The following is a 19411-nucleotide window of genomic DNA, read 5'->3' as shown; positions in this document are numbered from 1 at the left end:
CGGAAGAAATGAATGTCAAGTCAGTGATATGTATTGGTTTTTAGAGTTTTGGGAATTTCATTCATGTATATATCATGTTTGATCAAATTCACTCCCTGTTGCTCAGTTCTAATTACCCACTCTCATAATGCTTTCTCACATCTGTGTATTCACATTTTTTTATAAAAAAGTACTGAGTCCATGGCAGCCTAGCTGTATGTGCATGAGCTATATCTCTGAAGAAAATTGACTCTATCTCTGCCAAGGCCAAGAGTTGCCTATAATATCTCAGGTAGTGGTGTGATGATCCCTTACACCCCTGCTGGGATTTAAGCTTGGTTTTTTGCATGCAGATATGACTTATCAGAACATGGAGTCTGATATCTGCTATGGGTTTCCTAATCTTGTCAGTAAATTTTAGATCATGTGAACTTATTCTGTTGTTTTCAATTCATCTTATTGCCAAGATATTTACAGAAGCATGATCTGGTAGAGAATTTACATTATGTGTTGTCTGCAACATGGTCCTCTTTTCTACTGTGTCAATTACAGTAGATTATTTTGGAAATTAAATTTATCCATTGTTTCTAACTCCCATGTTTTTACCATCTATTCAAGAGAGTGGCTTTTCCCTATGGCTTCTAGGCATTCCCAGAGTGCTTTTTTGATATTAGTTATATAAGGAGCCACTGCAGATTTTATTGAATCAGAAAGTATATTTTAGCAAGCTTTAAGGCTATGGTTAATATTTACTAAGCAAACTCTTTTCTCCAGTTAATTTTCCATCTAAGAGTTATGCATTCTAGGATGTAAGTACAGTATTCAGAAATGTGTTTTGATATACAGAGTGCTTAATATGTATATTAAGAGTCAGGAAAAGTGCATGTATGCATGCTGTCAGAAGATAGGCTACACTGCTTTTACAGTTGTAAGATGCTCTGTAGATTAGGACAAAGTTAGAAAGCATCTCACAAATAATTCTTATCACTCAGGTGTATGAGAAAATTGACTCCAATTCTCTTTTGTGTCCATGTTCTATGAAAAGCACTCTTCCCGTATCACATGACCAATTTGGCCTGGTGTTGTTTGGTTTTGGCTTTATTTTGTTGAATGTGTATATCATTCTTTTGCCATGTCTGGCTCAGATCTTACCATGTACACCAACCTGGTACTCCAAAGGATCTGCGTGCCTCTGCCTTCTGAGTACTGGGATTAAAGCAGTGCAGGAAGACAGATGGCTCAAACACTCACACCTTTTGTTTTTGATATCATGATTTGTTGACAGGGCTATGACTGTGGTCTGCTCTCAGAAGGAGAACAATGCTCGAACCCCTCAGCTGGCTTTATACAGAGATTGGATGTGTCAGAATTGCAGCAGTCTGATATTTGTGTGTGAGAATAGTTTTCTTCCAGTCTCCAGTGCTCCTCCTTAGGATTCCAGGGGAAAGTACTCTGCAAGTATGTGAGCTGTGTGTGAATGAGCCTCACATCTCATGGTGGGAAGTGAAATCCTCAGAGGAGAAAAGTGTAAATGTAGCTCTGAGTGGAAACACTTTCACAGTGGAAGTCTTACAGTTCTGAGGGGGAAGGTTTCTCCAGTGGAAATATTATAGCTTCAGTTCCAGAGATCTGATGCCTTTTTCCATTTACACCAACCACAAACACAGAGCACTAACATACATGCTTGCAGATCACTGATAACCATCAGCTAAGACACAGAATCTTTAAAAAAAAAAATTTAAAATAATGAAGAGGCAAATGAGACATGAGATTGCTTTTGCCACATTCTGTTTCTTTAGAAATGATTCTAGAGCAGTGGTTCCCCACAGAGCAGTGGTTCCCAACGTTCTTAATGCTGCAACACTTATATTCAGTTCCATGTGCTTGTATGTAGGCATATCCATATGTGCTCAGACTCTCATGGAGACAAACAGAGGGACAACGTTTCATACTTTTGATTTTATGTTTTGTGTATATGTTTAATTGCACATATCTATTTTATCAGTTTATTCTTCCAGCATAGATGAAGGTTAGTGATTCACTGGATAGTGAGGAGAATCAACCCAGATTCATATCTTGTGTCTGGATAGATCCTTTTCCCAACACCTTTGGTTTAAAAGGCTGCCTATTACGCAACATCTTTGTGTTACTGTGTTAACCTTCACATGGGCACTGCTGTTCTGTTTCTTGATCTGCTGCTCTCTTGCACAGAGCTGTATATCTACTCTTCTGACACTCCCATGTTCTGGTGGTTGTGTGGCTCTGCAGTGTCTTCTGGACTCACTGCTGGGATAATTAAAACTCTGTTCTGTGTACCTGGGGCTGCTCTGTATACTTTGATTCTTGGTGCTTCCACATAAAGTTGGTTTTCGCCTGACTACTTTTTGTGAAATGTATTCAATGTAGTGAGTGTTTCATAGATTACCTCCCTATTCTGCTAACACAATCTGTCCTCTCTTCTTTTGTGTTCCCTGGGATTTGAACCAGGTCATATGGATTTCCTCTATGGCTGTGCAGTCAGAAGTCATACATTCTCTGTTTGTGTCCAGTTAGGAGTCCCTGAAATAAATGTTGCCTCTTACAGACAAAGGTTCTCTGATATAGGCTGAAAGCAGTAACAAACTATATTGTGAACAGGACCAGGTAAAGTCAGTTTGAGTATTTGTCTATGTAGCAAAATGTCATGTCATGAGTGGATTCCCTCCCATGACCTGTCATCTTCCCAGTCGTAGGCTGTTGGTTAGGTTTTTGGTTTTTTTTTTCAATCAGATAGTATTTGATTACAGAGAAAGCTGTCTTCACTTTATGGCACTGTTTTAGGAAACCAAGGGAAGCAGGCACCCAGCTGTGATCCAGGAAACATCTTTTCCTATGTTGTGTGTGTGCAAGGCTGACATACACAGGATCAGCCAATGCTTGTATAAAGTCTGAGCCTCAAGTTCAAGTAAACAGAATTTTTTATATGCTTCTGTCCCCCTGGGAGCCTCCAAACCTTCACCCACATTTCAACAACCTAGACTGACATAGATTCTGACTAGCTATCTTCAGTTTGATTAATTCAGTTTGCTGAATTTATACAGAAAAATTTCCCTACTGAACAGAATACACCAGGAGTCATTCACAGCCCTGAAATTAAATGGGGAGGACATTAGTTACAGATTAGATGTAGTTGGGCACCACAAGGATGATGACCAGCCTGTGGCTGATCTTTCCTGGTAGATATCATGGGCCCATGTTACATCCATGGATGGATACACCATGCCAGGCAACTTGACAGTATGACATTGGTGTCCACTTCTGGGTAAGATCATTGATGACTCTTCTCCTCCACTACCTTGCACAGTCTTTTAGCTCTAGGAATGCTATAATCAGAGCATCTTTCATATTTCTTAGATACTGTGGTCATCTTAGTGGTCAACTGTCTTCTCACCCTCATCTTGCTGATATGTAAAACACCAACAGATTTAGAGCATGAGCTTTAAGGTTTATTTCAAAGATTATAGAACTGAGTTTTCTTGTAGAATATTTATAATTTTCAAAGTTGAGAATGAAGTTTACTTTCTTTCACTTTTTTTTTTTTTTTTTTTTTTTTGCCTATCCTAGAACTCACTTTGTAGACCAGGCTGGCCTCAAACTCACAGAGATCCATCTGACCTTACCCCCAAGTGATAGGATTAAAGGCATGCACCACCACACTCAGCTTGAGAATTATATTTCTTATAATTTGGAATAAGTTGCTGTCTGGCATGTAGTGACTTACCCTCTTAAATTGAGAATTTTTTTCTCTTTCCATCTTGCTCTGGAGTGTGGTGATATTTTAAATGTGGTGATATTTTATTTGTCCTTTAATAAATAAAGCTTGCCTGGAGATCAGGAAAAAGCCAGCTAGAACACAGAAGTCATGCAATGTTACTACATGCCTTTAGTCCTTGGCAGGCAGGATCTTTGTGTTCAAGGCCACACTGGAAGCAGAGCCAGGTGTGGTGGCACATGCCTTAAATTCCAAAACTAGTTAACCCATGGAGGTCTGCAGGTCTGTACAGACAGACAGGAAGTGACAGTTCTGTGTAGGAAGAGGAAGTGGTGTAGCTTAACGGAGAGAGCAAATCAGATGGCAGAACAGCAAGGCATATAGATGTGAGTAGACAGGAAGTAACTCGCATTTGGAAGCTGCAGAGTTGGTGAGGTAAGGTTGCCTGGTGGCTTTCCCTGATCTAAGGCTTTCACCCCTATATTTGTCTCCATGTTTTTTATTTAATAAGACCATTTAGAAATTCTTCTACACTGGGTAGCATTGGATCCACTGTACTGAGTTAGTGTGGACAGAGTGGACACCTATGTCCCTGTCCTGAGGAGATTGGAATCCTTCCTTTTTTTTTTCATTTAGTAAAATGTTAGTTTTATTTTCATGGCTTTTTTTTTTGTCTTTTATGCTGAGGCATATTCCTCCTATCCCCAGATTTTTAAAAACATTGACAATGAGCAAATGTGGAATTTCTCCATAGCCCTTTAATAGATTTATTAATATGATCATATTCCTTCTGTCAGAGTCTGGATATTTGCTGTCTTAAATCAATATATCTGTACATGTTGAAACAAGGTTGTATCCCTCAGCTTTCGAGGGTGATATGATGAGTACATTTGTCCTTTCTGTAAGTCTCCTAAGGGATTTCTCCTGTTTTCATTGCCACCAGAAATTAGAATAAGGTAAGATTCTAATTACCATTTCTTCATCTTCATTTTTTGGCCATTAGATCATTTTTTTGTTGTGTATTATTTTTTGGATGAGGGTTTTAATAAATAGCTGTTGCTCCTCTGAAACACACTAAGTAGGCAAGTCTAACAACAGATTACAGAGTTACACCTACCTCTTTATCCAGAGTAGTGAAGTTAAGTTGTGCCCACCAGACTTGGTTCTATTTGTTTTCTTCTTTTTCTTTTTCTTTTTTTTTTTTAGCTTGTTTTTTATTTTTTGTTTTCTAATATTTTTTTTTCTAGGTTGTCATTGCTAATTTCTCACTGATTTTTTTATGTAAATGTTGCCTCCAATTATGATCTATGGTGCAGCATGAGTGGATGACCTTTGTTATTTTATGACCTTCAAATATCCTTCCTTCTCCATGAATTTTAAGAGCCCATGTTTCGGGGTACAATGATAAGGTTCATAGTGATTTTCTTTCACCACTCTAAATATGCCCTTCCATGCTCTCTAGTCTGGAGGAATGTTGACAAGATTTCTGGCATCATTTTGGTTTGGAGGGTCTTTTTATGTGGCTTGGCATTGAACATAACAGTGTTGTATTATTTTTAGATTTGCATTTTTGACAAGTTGATATGAAATTTCAACAAGAATTCCAGTCTTTGTTTCTGCAAGAGAAACTCAGAGAACAACAAGAACAATGAATGCTTCTGTGGCTAATGCTCCCCAGGTCAGTGTCATATCCACTTTTCTCTGAAAATTGTTTTTATTATTGAAACCATTTAAATATTTAATTTCTACTGCTTGCAATGTTAGTGAAAGTGTTTATTTTGCCTTATTTATCTGTATTTTTCTTCTCTTATATTCAAGATTATGTTTTTTAAAATCTTTCAATTATATAGCAGAGACTTGTCCCATTATATTTTCACTCAATTTTATACTGTGAGGTCATGAATTTCCATGTACTTAAAGACTTGAATTTCATTCTTTTTTTTTTTGGTGTTTGGTTTTTGGAGACAGGGGTTTCTCTGTGGTGGAATAGCTCTGGCTGCCCTGGAACTCACTCTGTAGACCAGGCTGGCCTCAAACTCACAGAGATCTGCATGCCTCTGTCTCCCAAGTGCTGGGATTAAAAGTGTGCACCACCATCACATGGCAAGACTTGAATTTCTAAGACACAAGCTATTGTAGATGACACTCAAGAAATATATTGATGGCCACTTTCTACTTTGAATGGACTTGTGGCCTTTTATATTAGTGAGGAAGGATGGTCTCATGTACCACATAGTTGCATTTCTGGAATGGTTAGTTTCCCAGAAACAGGCTTATGAATGTAAACATGCCAATACAAGGACCTTTTCACTGACATCACTGAGAAATTTATAGAAAAGTAGAATTAGACGAAACTCATTGTCTTGGACCATAAGAGTAAATATTTTAACATCCTGGAGAACACAGATGATAGAAGTTATATGTGGCTTGCTTTTGCCAGAAAGTTGATGTGTCTGTTAAGAGATGAAGGTTGTAGTATTCTGGTTTCTCTTTTTGTCATATTATGCCATACAGTGATGATGGGTGTGGTGACACCTGAAATGTACTTGTCTCCTGAGACATTCTGCTCAGCGCTCACTGGTTAGCTCTCTTTAGAAAATTCTTATTCTTTCTTTATCTCATTTCATTTTTTAGAAGGGGCATAAGCACTGCTGTCTCGACCTTTGTATAGTATTATGTGGAATATATTAGTAAGAGTTTTCTAGAGAGAGTTTTCTAGATGGCTTAGATGGCTGCATATAAGCCATCAATTTTCAAGCATACACAAATGTCCCTCTTAATTACTTTTCTCTCTTCTTTTCTTTTGGAGAGAGAAGGTCTTCACCAGCCTGTTTTTACTCTCCCAGAAGGTTTGTATTACACAGGGAGAGATTCTGAGGAGTTGTGCCAATGTTTCTATTTCTTTCATCACAATAATATTTAAGTATATGAGATGTCATCAGCATATTTTTATGTACACTGCATGATGTATTATGTCCCTGTATCCCTGAGTTTAACGCCATACCCTTGGCACCGAAGTCAGACATTGTAGTTAGTTGCTATGTGTTTAGAGAGAAGTCAATTAGGTTTCTCTGCAGGAACAGCAAGTGCCTTTTACCTCTGAGCCATCAGTCTCCCGGTTTATATTTCTGGTGCACACTTGTGACAGTATATAACCATGTGTATTCTAGTTCTTGAAAAATGAAGGCGTAATCATAAGTGATACTTATCTATACTAAAATCCTGTTAGATGAATGAGCTCAAATACTGAAGAAAAAAAGTTGAAATTAAGAGGTTTAAATTTCTTTGAGTCAATCGCATGAGCAATAATATATTCAAAATTAATAAAGAGTTAGAATATTTCTCACTCTATTTAATACATTTGTTTTGATAACAGAAAATGTTTATTTCATACGACTGCATTGTCACATATGCATTTATTTACTTATGTATTTCTAATTATTCTTTATTGAAACACCATATGGAATTTATGGAATTGTTATCAATATTGTTTGTGTCAACTTTTAGAAAAATTTAGATAACATTAATGTTGTCTAATTCTACTGTTTCTATTTACTTCATGGTTGTAAATATTTCTCATAAAATATCTTCTAAAATATTGTATATATTCAATGATTTTACACTCTTTACTCTCAAGAAAATATTGACTTTTAATTCATCCATGAATTCTGCATTCTGTATTCTACCTCTTTGTTCTAGAAAGGGTGCAGCATTGTACCTAGGCCTCAGGATCTCAACTGGGCATTTTAGAATAGAGTCAGATGAACCCAGCTTCAGACAGGATTGAGCTAGTGTACATATTTAAGCAAGGTCATCTGCTGTATAATTTGGAAACATACTTTTGCTCATTATAACTTTGCCCTCTGAGATGTAACACTGAGATTCTGTTTGATATCAACATTTATTTCATAAAGGTACATTCCTGCATCTAGACCTCAAATGTCTATATTATATTCCCTAAAAGTTTGCTGTTTGCAAGATTATTATATCATCCTGTTTTCACAGAGATACGAAGTAAAGACTCTGGATTTTTTTTAAAGGTATCTTTTACTAAAATTTAATTGTAATTTTATTTTATATATTTCCATATATTAGCTTGAAAGTATGTGTATGTATTGTATATAACTCCTGCCTATAAGGTTCAGCAGAGAGCATTGGATATCATGGATCTGAGATTAAATTCTGGTGGGTTTTTTTTTTTTTTTTGGTGCCATGAGTGTACTGGGCACCAACTATGTTTTCAAGGACTTTACAACATGACAGACTGCAAACTGGAGACCAATTTTTCAAATATAGTGATTGTGGCAAATCTTTAATCTGCTATTCAAGTCTTAGGAAACATCAGATTATTCATGGAGGACAGAAACTTAACAGATGTAAGCAATGTACTATGTCCTGCTATACATTATCTCTGAAGGAGTAGCAATGCAGCTCTTCTAGAAAACTCCTGTCTTTTAAAAATTGCCATGCCTCATATATATATCACAAACATGTCTCTAATTCTTTAGGTCTCTTTTAACAAAGAAATCATTTGTCAATCAGTGCATGGTCAATATGTAATTTTCCATTGTAGGGTCTGTTATCATTCAGGGATGTGGCTGTGGACATCTCGCAGGAAGAATGGGAATGTCTAGATTGTGCTCAGAAGGCTTTGTACATGGATGTGATGTTGGAGAATTACAACAATCTACTCTTTGTGGGTAAGGATTCTCTTATTGTAGAATTCTTTATTCATCCTTTTTGTTTACCTACTTTGTGTATATGAAAACTCTCTGATCTGAGAGAATCCTTGAACTGAGGGAAATTCTGGCTCCTAACATAACTTTTTAATGGTGTTTCATTTACATTTTTCTGTGTCTTCTAAAAGAGTAACCAATGCTATATTCTCTGTGATATCTTCAGTCCTCCTATCTAAAACATAAAGAAAATTATTTCAATGTTCAGAGAATATTGAATATTCAGAGAAAGGAAATATATTGCAGTACTCATAATAATTAGAATATTTTAATTTTCCTACTGGATTGAACTCTTCACCTATTTCTGATTTTAAACAACACTAAAAGTTTTAGAGAAAGAACGGTTCATTATGAGAATGTTGTTTTTGTTTATTTTTGAGATGTGGTTGCTATGTGTAGTATTGGCACAGAATGATTTTAATATTTGTACATTGGGGGCTAAAGCAAGAGCACATGGCGAGTTTCCTGCCACCTGTCTTAAAAACATAAGAAATAGGGAAACATTCTTCATATGATCCTTCACAGAGCTTCTCTTTCAAAGATCTTTACTGCTCAAACATCTATTTGTCTTACCAACTGTGAGGTGCAGTATTTAAATAAGAATGAGAAGGCTATGCCTGGGACTGACCTAGGTCCTCTACATATGTATGGCAGTTGTTTAGTTTGGTCTGTTTGTGGGAATCCTGGCAGTGGGATCAAGGCCTTTCCCTAACACTTTGGCTTGCTATTGGGAAGCTATTCCTCAGAGTGAGTGCTTAGCCCAGCCTTAATACAAAGGGAGGAGCTGATTCCTACCTTAACTTAATATGCCATGCATTATGGACACTCATGGGAAGCCTGCATCTTTCAGAACAGAAACAGGAGGAGTTGATAAGGAGACAGAGGGGAAGTGGGGAGAGGGACAGGATGACAGGAGGGAGGGGAAACTGCAGTTGGGATATCAAATAAATGAAAAAACATAATAAATGGAACAAAAGAATGAGTAGGCTGTAATTGGTCCCTGTGGTTTGATATAGATCAGATTGGAGATTCTTACGAGCATCCACTTAATCATTGTGAAACAGAAAATTCCTCTGTTAAGAGCTCTATCCCTGAAAGTTACTAGTGTATATGTCATTGTAAACCTTAGAAAACATCAGTTATTGAATCTGTTACTCATGCATTAATTGCTGTTATCCCTAATTACCCTATTTTTCAGAGAACCATTGCATATGTGGTAAATATGAGAAGGTCTTGCATCAAGACACAAAGCATTTCATCCATGATCATGAAAATGTCAAAGAGAAGTCTTATAAATGTAATGAGTTTGGCAAAGTGATTCATGAATTCTGCCAATGTAGATCTTATGATACAGGTGATACTGAAGAAAATTACAAGTACAGCTTTTTTAGCCACAGAGATGCCTGTGTTGAAACCTTAAACCTCAACAGAAACAAAAGTGGGAATGCTGGAGAAGAACTTTGCAAATATAAAGACTGTAGAAACTGTCTAAATTTGTGTTCCATCATTAGCCAAAATCGAAGCACTCACACAGTAAAGAAAGAACACAAAAATACAGAGTATGATACATCTTTTGACTCTAATACAGAAATCACATTGAAACAAACTGATAGCAGGAAGAAAGCACATCATTGCAGGAAATGTGGGAAATGCTTCAAGACTCACTCAAGCCTCATTAGGCACCAGAGAGCCCATACCAGAAACAAGTCCTATAAATGTGCAAATTATAGTAAATCCTTTCTGCATTTTTCACAACTCAAAGTACATTACAAAATCCGTTGTAGAGAAAAACTCTACAAATGTACAGATTCTGGTAAGTGCTTTTTTGATCTATCAAAGTTTAAAAGACATTATAAGATCCATATTGGAGAGAAACCTTTCAAATGTAGTGAATGTGATAAATCCTTTGCCAAAAAAGGCAATCTTAGAACTCACCAGAGAATCCACACAGGAGAGAAACCTTTCAAATGTATTGAATGTGACAAATCTTTTACTACAAAAGACCATCTTAGTACTCATCAGAGAATCCACACAGGAGAGAAACCTTTCAAATGTAGTGAATGTGAGAAATCATTTACTACAAAAGACAATCTTAGAACTCATCAGAGAATCCACACAGGAGAGAAACCTTTTAAATGTAGTCAATGTGACAAATCCTTTACTGAGAAGGTGACATTTACAATTCATCAGAGAATCCACACAGGAGAGAAACCTTTCAAATGTAGTGAATGTGACAAACCCTTTACCACAAAACACCATCTTAGAATTCATCGAAGAATCCACACAGGAGAGAAACCTTACCAATGTAGTGAATGTGACAAATCCTTTACCACAAAAGACCGTCTTAGAATTCATCAGAGAATCCATACAGGAGAGAAACCTTTCAAATGTAGTGAATGTGACAAATCCTTTGCCGCAAAAGGGACATTTAGAATTCATCAGAGAATACATACAGGAGAGAAACCTTACAAATGTAGTGAATGTGACAAATCTTTTAATGAGAAGGGCCATCTTCAGGCTCATCAGAGAATCCACACAGGAGAGAAACCTTACCAATGTAGTGAATGTGACAAATCTTTTACTACGAAAGACCAGCTTAAAAGTCATCAGAGAATCCACACAGGAGAGAGACCTTACATATGTAGTGAATGTCACAAATCGTTTATCACAAAAGACCATCTTAGAACTCATCAGAGAATCCACACAGGAGAGAAACCTTTCAAATGTAGTGAATGTGACAAATCCTTTGCAAGTCGCCAACAACTTCGAATACATCTGAAAAGACATAAAGGTGAGAAACCTTACAAATGTAGTGAATGTGATAAATCCTTTACTGAGAAAGCAGCACTTAGAAATCATCAGAGAACACATACAGGAGAAAAACCTTACAAATGTAGCGAATGTGACAAATTTTTTACTACAAAAAGCAGTCTTAGAATTCATCAGAGAATACATACAGGAGAGAAACCTTACAAATGTACTCAATGTGACAAATCCTTTACCCAGAACTGGACATTTAGAACTCATCAGAGAATACATACAGGAGAGAAACCTTTCAAATGTACTGAATGTGACAAATCGTTTACCAAAAAAGGGACATTTAGAACTCATCAGAGAATACATACAGGAGAGAAACCTTACAAATGTACTAAATGTGAAAAATCCTTTACGGGGAGTGGCAGTCTTACAACTCATCAGAGAATCCACGCAGGAGAGAAACTTTACAAATGTAGTGAATGTGACAAATCCTTTACCTGGGGCTCATCTCTTAGAATACATCAGAGAATACATACAGGAGAGAAACCTTACAGATGTAGTGAATGTGACAAATTCTTTACCTGGGGCTCATCTCTTAGAATACATCAGAAAATACATACATTAGAGAAAGTTTAAAAATGTAGTGAATGTGAGAAATCCTTTTCTGTTGGTTTACCTCTTAGAATATGTTCTGGGATATTTGATCACACTATGAAACCTTAGTGTTACTAATATCAACCTTAGATGGGGGTATCATAAATTTATGCAGTGCGAAAATGAAAATGCAGGACAATTTTCGTCAACTTTTTACCTGTTCAATGTCAAATACTTCATAATGAAGACAAAATGCAGAAACCTCAAGTATATGCTGTTTAACAGTTTCCTGGAGACTGGAGTGATACATTCTGAGGGAAGTTGATTAAAGCAGGGAATACACTGCTCAAAACAGATTCAAGAAATCTCTGAAACTGACAGAATTCAGTCATCTTAACTTGAAGAAAGAGAAGTCATGCCCCTTGGAAGAGGATTTTAGCTATCAATATAGGATGCTCTTTAGATATGCCTGCAGACAGGTGTGCAGTGTGTAGCAAGGGTTTATTATTCATAAGCAGTATCACATTCTGGTTTCAAGTCATGATAGCAACTGTGTTTGATTCCCTTATGCTCATGTAAGTAACTGCTTCCCCATATTCCTGTAAGCAATTCCAATAAAGCTCATTGATTCAAAAAAGTTGGAATTGATTCTGTTTTCAGTTTCCAGTTGGGGTGAGTAGATCCATATGCATGTTGTATCTCCCCAGGAAATGTTTCTCATAAATATGTGCTGAACCCACTAATTGTTCCACCAAACTTTTTGTAAACAGGAAAATGATAATACAGTCGCAATTCTCAACCTGTGGGCCATGATTTTTTTGGGATTAAAAGACCCGCTCACAGGAATTGCCCAAGAGATAGGAAAATATATTTTCAGTGGTCTTAGAAAATGAGATACGATGCTTCTATTGTCTAGGCAGTTCTGCCCACTTGCAGATACACCCATATAGAAGTGAATGGAACTGTATTAAAGGCTTGCAGCATTTGGAAAGTTGGAACCACTGTATTGGAGAAAAGGCTTATTTGAGTCTACAAAAATAGGAAAGTTAGTTTGTACTCACTGTTGCAAGGTTGCGTGCATAGCAGTACTTTGTTAAGTTATAAAGGCTTCACACAATGTAGGGACTTTGGAAGTCTCAGATAGAAGGCTGCTTTCTCCCATGCATTCAAGGAGCAGTGGGAGAGAAGTCTGTAAAAGGTCAAATGAAAATACAGCTATTAAACTGTTACTGACAGACTTCATCCAAACTGGGTTGTATTCCTGAATAGCTTGAACTCATGCTAATATCCCATGATTTAGCCAACTCCAGTGACTTTCAGAACAGTGCTACCCAGGGGCCTGCCTATACTACAGACAATTGAGGTGTGCTTGTGTCTATACATTCTATACCATATCACCCCACTCTATAAGCCCCAAGAAATCAATTTCAATTTTTTAAAGCCTCTCCACAATGCTAATATTATAGAAATCCCAGAATATTCATATGGAACAAAACTCAAAAAGATTTGCTAAGGACTTACCTTCAGCTTAATATGTGTAAGTCCATCCAAGAAGTATGAGGCTTTAATGGGATAATCTATGGACACAATACAATGTACACATGCTCATTTATACACTAGAAATCCCCAAAAGTGTGCTGTAAAGTCAATTTGACATACTGAGAAGTGATGAACAAGTATCTAGTTGACTCCAAAGCATTATGTTAGAATATTGATACTAAAACCAAGAAGACTCAAAGTTTGTTCTTTAGATAACTCAGGGTATTTCAGTTAACAAATCCATATAATTACACATTTACACATTTTTTAAAACTATTTCAGTACAAACAATGTCATATTCAACCCATGAGAAATTTTGTTTGAGAATATTTTGGTGTTGTCAGTATTGGAGTTTATTGAAACAGGAGCTCATGGTTGGTACAGTAGTGAATAAATTCAGACTGTTGTACTCAGATGACCATAGATAATTTCTATCAGTTACTGCTGCATCAGGGGTGTTGGACCCGAGACCGGAGACAGTGGAAAGTTAGTTTTCTGGACTGTCCCTTAACAATCTAGAGATTGCAACCAGCTGGACAGACTGTGATGATGAGTTTCCAAATTCAGGTGTTCAATGGATAGAGATCCCTCTGCCTCATGACTTTGAAATCCTTATCCTAAATCAGTACTGATTTCCAATATCATGGTAAATTTTTAAACTTGTGCACAATGAAAAGACATCTCCCATTGTGTCTCTCACACTATTGATTTCTTCATTCTGTAACTATTTATACACACAGTTCTTGTCTATGGTGGTAGCAAGCATGTGATGAGGCTGTATAAAATGGGTCCAGGTAGCCTGAGAGCTGGAACTGTGTAGAAGAACATGGACAGAGAGGGTCATATGCAAATCAGTGATGCAGGAACAATCACTATATCAGAGGGATGATTGCAAATGAAGCAGAGGCCCTTGTGGGATTGGAACATTCAACAGGATTTGTGGAAGAGCATGGTAAGAGCCAGACATTGCCCTCAGCAGCAGCTCCAGCCCTAATTACATCACAGCACAGGTGGCAGCATAGGCCTCTGAGATCAAAATGGCCCCAGCAGCTACAAGGCCCTTGAATGCCAACATGGCCACAGGTAGTGACTGAGGGCCCAGACATTCCCCAGACATTTGTATGACCTTTGGTGGCAACACGGGCCATAGCCATCAACACAGGCCCTGGCTGCAGTAGGACAAAAGACCCAGACATGATCCTCAGCATCTACCTGGGCCCATGAGACACCATTGACCTGGGTGCCAGTTCAGTCCACTCAGATAAGCATGATCTAGCAGCAAGATGGGCCCAAGACACCAACATGGACCTAAGTGACAGCCCAGATAGACCCCAGGCATCCGCATGGCCATCAGTGCAAACAGGAACCAAAGACATCAACATAGGCCCTGGCTGTGGTATGGCCACAAACCCAGACATTGCCCGTGGCAGAAGCCCATGCTCAGATGTCAAATCAGTGCATACATCACCACCTTTGCCTCTTCAGATAGCTTCTCTCCACATGAACCATTCAGACCCTCTCTCCCATTTCCTATCATAATGGCACCCTCTAAGCCAAGTGGCACCAGAGGATCCTGTGGTTGTCTCTGGCTGCATGTTAGGTTCTTTATGTTACACCTTACAGTATGGAAAAGCACAGTATGTTTGCCATGAGAGAATATCAGGCTGTACTATATTTACAGTTATAAAATGCACTATACCTTAGGACAAAATTGGACTGCTTTTAGGTAATTTTCATGACTCAAGTGTATTAAAAAATTGACTCTTACTGTCTTTTATCTTGTTGGCCCAACAAAAGCATGTTTCCTATGGATGAATGACTAAATTTTTTGCTGTTGTTTGGTTTTGGCTTTGTTTTATTGAGTAAATATTTCAGTCCATTGCCTTGAGAAGTCACCATTTTGACCAAGCCTGGACTTACATGAGATCTGTCTCTCAGCCTTCTTCATGTCAAGATTAAAGCACTGAATAAACACTGCTGGCTCAAATACTCTCTTTAATTCCAGGATTTGATGACATTTCTTTTTACGGGAAGAGGGAAATGCCTAGACCCTCCTCACTGTACTTTGTACAGATGTTGGACTTTGAAGAATTGCTTCATCTGGTTTCTGTGAATGCACATCGCTTTCTTGCAGTCTCTACTGCTCCTCCGGTTTCCAATGAAAACTACTGTGTAAGTTTATGAGCTCTATGTGAATGTGTCTCACAGAGGAGGAGAAAAGAACATTATGTGTTACTTTTTTGTTCTTTATAATGTTCCTTATGGCATAAGTAAGGTTTCTTTTATTTTTATTCAATGATTAATTGAGAAACTCAAAATTGTAAAAATATTGTCATCCCAACCATTCAATTGATTCTAACCCTTGAGTTGATTTGATATGTGATTAAGAGTGGTAAAAACCATGTTATGTTTCTGAAAATGCTCCATAAGGAGTAACGGTACTAAGACCTTGCATGATAGTTGAATCTTTTGTATAAAAAAATCCTCTATTTAGTTTTCTCTTTATTTACAGAGCACCGTACTGTGATAGAAATCCAAGTCGTTTTGGAGGATCTTCTCAGTCTGGGTTCACTGGCAAGACTGACTTGTGAAGCAGAATAAAGAGGCCTGGAAGGTGGAGAGGAAATAGACAATAACCAATATATAAAGTATTTTGTAGGGATTGCGGTAGGAATGGTGAGAGGTTCCAGTGACATTGGAAGTGGAATGGGGACAGGAGTTAGCTCAGCAGCTAATAGCACTTGCTGTGCTTGAACAGGGCATAGTTGCAGTCCCCACCACTGGCAAAGTTGTTGATATCCATTCCTAACTTCAATTACAGTAGATCACATGCCTTCTGACCTCAGCAGACACCAGCCACAACAGACCCACATACATACATGCTTCAAAGCACTGATACACATAAGCTAAAACACATGATGTAATAAATGGTTTAAAAACAAAAAATGTGCAAATGGGATGTGCAATTTGGGTTTGCCATATTGTTTCTCTAGAAATTATTCTGGAATATTGTACTGTAAATAATGTCAAGATTATCCTATTTTATGTTATTGACAGTGTATGTGAAAAATACTACCAAGGGAAAATACAGTTGTAAACTTTAAATTATTAATTTTACCATACATTTGTCCTGTGTGTTCACATAACATCAAAGAATTTCATTACTTTTATTTTAGGATACTATATAACTAGGAATATTCCTGACTCTCACTTTGTTTCCTAATCTCCTAGTTTTGATTGTTTCTGTAGTTCCTTTAGATTCCATTTCTTTTTTGTCAATTTTCCCATTTCCTAATGTACTCCCAACAGGGCTTTGATAAAAATTGCTTAGTATCTCTATACAGTAATAAATCTTATCTGTATTTTTGTCCCATCGCCTACTCCTATTGTCTGTTTTCACAACATGTCTCAATGGTTTCCTTTGAATCTTTCATTTATCTTCTAAAGGTTTTTGAACTGTTGTAGCTTTTTCAAATTTTTATTCCTTTTTAGCAGTAGTTTGTTCACTTTGCATAAATGGACCATTGCTCTTGATGCAAATTGTTTACAGTCTTTAAGGAAGAGAAAATTTAGTGATTGTGTACCCTGTTTTAATGGTAACTTGCTAGCCATTTCTCAATGTTCACATGTCATACATGCATTTTTCTGTTTTCTGTGGTTGTTTATATCTATGTTGGTCAGTGAGTAATTATTCATTAATGCAAATATGTACCATTACTATTCATTTCATACAGAAGCAAATGTGTGATATAGTTGCATATTATGTGAAGTTTTTGCTCATTTGGTTTGTAAGAAGCTGCAGACCGAGTTGGATGGTGACTACAATAAGTTGAATTTCCAGTGATATAGTATGTCTCAGTTCTTTCTGTTGCATTTTCTGCAGGATTTGTAATTTTTGAGTACAGATAGTGTGGACAATGACTAGACAAGGAGGGAATCTTGGTGCACATTTGTTGAAAATTTTGTTCATGACTAATGGAGTGAAGTAATGATTTTCCATAAAGGAGACTGGTTGTAGGATTAATCAGTGGGAAACACAAGATACATGCCAACTGTGATGAGTGCTGCTCAGTGACCAGATGTAACAGGAGTCCTGAGTGGCAGGCATAGTGGGTCAGCAGCTCTAGTTTCATTCTGTTTCTTGTAAAATGATGTCAGGGTAGTCAGAGCAAAAGTAGTGACATGTATTAAGCAAGTGGAAGAATTGCCCATCTGTTATAAAAAGGGTGAATGAGTAGCGTGTTAGCTCTATGGATCAGCTTCAGGGAAACTGTTATAGAAAGGAGAGAGGTGTGGCCCTGTGATGCTGTCTGTGTCCTGACTCAATTAAGAGTTTCTTTAGGGATGATGTAGAAGGAAGTTGCAGAAATGAAAGAATTCTTTCATGACATTTCCTTGAGTTGGACACTCTGAATATGAGTAGAGTTACCTACCTTTACTGGGGTAGGAGGTTACTTACTGGATCTTGTGTAACTCTTAAATTTCTCACCTGTCATAATGTGACACTGCTCTAATGTCCACCATAAAGTACCGATAGACATCCAGGGAAAGGCTTAACAGGGGCCCCTCTCTCAGCCATGATGAAATGTTGATGGTCTCAATTTCATGAGAGAATTGGTAAATGACCAGAGTGCCATAGTCAGGTCCATAAGTGTTTTCTGTTAATTCTTATGCATTCTCTCACTCTGGTTCTTCCATTTTTCCACTGTTGCTTCCAGCATATTCCTTTGGCCTGGACCAGCAAGTAATTCTTCAGTGACAGGCTCCTGAGGAGGAAGGTCCAGAGCATCAGAATAAAGATAGAAAAGTTGGGATCTAAAAATCTTGCACAAACTAAGAGTGCCTTTCAGGGTAAAAGATTTGTCACATTCACTACACTTGTAAAGTTTCTCACCTGTATGACATTTCTGATGTTTTCTAAGATCTGAGCCACCAGTAAAGGATTTGTTACATTCACTATATTGGACAAGTTTCTCTCCTGTATGAATTTTTTGATGAGTTCTAAGAGATGAGGCACTCATAAAAGATGTGTTACATTCACCACATTTGTAAGGTTTTTCTTCTGTATGAATCCCCTGATTTTTTCTAAGATGGCATTTCTTGGCAAATGATTTTTCACATTCAGTACATTTATAAGGTATCTCTCCTGTATGAATTCCCTGATGAGTTATAAGACTGCCTTTCTGGGTAAAGGATTTGTCACATTCACTACATTTGAAAGGTTTCTCTCCTGTATGTATTCTGTGATGTGTTCTAAGAGATGAGAGGCCCTTATAAAGGATTTGTCACATTCACCACATTTGGAAGGTTTCTTTCCTATATGAATTCTCTGATGAGTTATAAGACTGCCTTTCCGGGTAAAGGACTTGTCACATTCACTTTATTTAAAAGGTTTCTCTCCCATATGAATTCTGTGATGAGATAGATATAAGATAGCATTTCTTAGTAAAAGATTTGTCACATTCACTACATTTGTAAGGTTTCTCTCCTGTATGAATTCTCCAGTGAATTTTAAGACTGCTTTTCAGGGTAAATGATTTGTCACATTCACTACATTTGTAAGGTTTCTCAACTATATGAAATTTATGTTTTCTATGATCTGAGCCACCAGTACAGGATTTGTCACATTATATTTGAAAGGTTTAATTCCTTTATGAATTTTCTGATGAGCTCTAAAATGGTCTTTCTGGGTCATGATTTTATGTTTAGAGTCAAAAGATTTATCACACTCTGTATTTTTGTATTCTTTCTTTCCTGTGTGGATTCTTTGATTTTGGCTAATGATGGAATACAAATTTAGACAGTTTACACAGTCCTTGTATTTGCAAGGTTCTTCTCCAGTGTCCCTTCTTCTATGTCTTTTTATGTTTACTGTTTCAACACAGGTTTCTCTGTGGTTAAAAAAGCTGTACTTGTTGCAGTTTTCTGCAGAATCAGTTGTGTCATAAGGGTTACATTGGGAGGATTCACGAATCATCTTGCCCAGCTCATTACATTCATAAGCCTTCTCTTGGATATTCTCATGCTTATGCTTTGTGCCTTGATCCATGACCAT

The 19411-nt window shown here is 37.3% G+C and overlaps 2 protein-coding genes and 1 pseudogene across 8 annotated transcripts in view; 1 reads left to right on the top strand and 2 right to left on the bottom strand.

Annotated features, from left to right (window-relative positions):
- The window catches only part of LOC128125429 (oocyte zinc finger protein XlCOF6-like), a 26301-nt gene extending 9575 nt beyond the window's left edge, over positions 1–16726 (top strand). For 5 of the 7 annotated variants that reach the window (XM_052762852.1, XM_052762854.1, XM_052762850.1 and 2 more), the window contains 3 exons: positions 5291–5408; positions 8304–8430; positions 9665–12616. In XM_052762852.1, the coding sequence (XP_052618812.1) occupies positions 5379–5408; positions 8304–8430; positions 9665–11859 (2352 nt within the window). In that variant the 5' untranslated portion in view covers positions 5291–5378 and the 3' untranslated portion in view covers positions 11860–12616. Of the gene's footprint in view, positions 1–5290; positions 5409–7735; positions 7771–8303; positions 8431–9664; positions 12617–15361; positions 15529–15868 lie in introns of those variants that run through there. The other 2 variants (XM_052762856.1, XM_052762855.1) reach the window with 2 other exon arrangements.
- Positions 1–19411, bottom strand: part of LOC128125424 (zinc finger protein 420-like) — a 337518-nt gene that overhangs the window by 302181 nt on the left and 15926 nt on the right. The window lies entirely within an intron of this gene.
- Positions 1–19411, bottom strand: part of LOC128094667 (zinc finger protein 239-like) — a 21915-nt pseudogene extending 2504 nt beyond the window's left edge.

The sequence above is a fragment of the Peromyscus californicus genome, unplaced genomic scaffold, assembly GCF_007827085.1.
Source record: "Peromyscus californicus insignis strain IS unplaced genomic scaffold, ASM782708v3 Scaffold_4__1_contigs__length_199733344, whole genome shotgun sequence".
NCBI lineage: Eukaryota > Metazoa > Chordata > Mammalia > Rodentia > Cricetidae > Peromyscus > Peromyscus californicus.
This window is presented reverse-complemented; position numbering and strand designations above follow the sequence as displayed.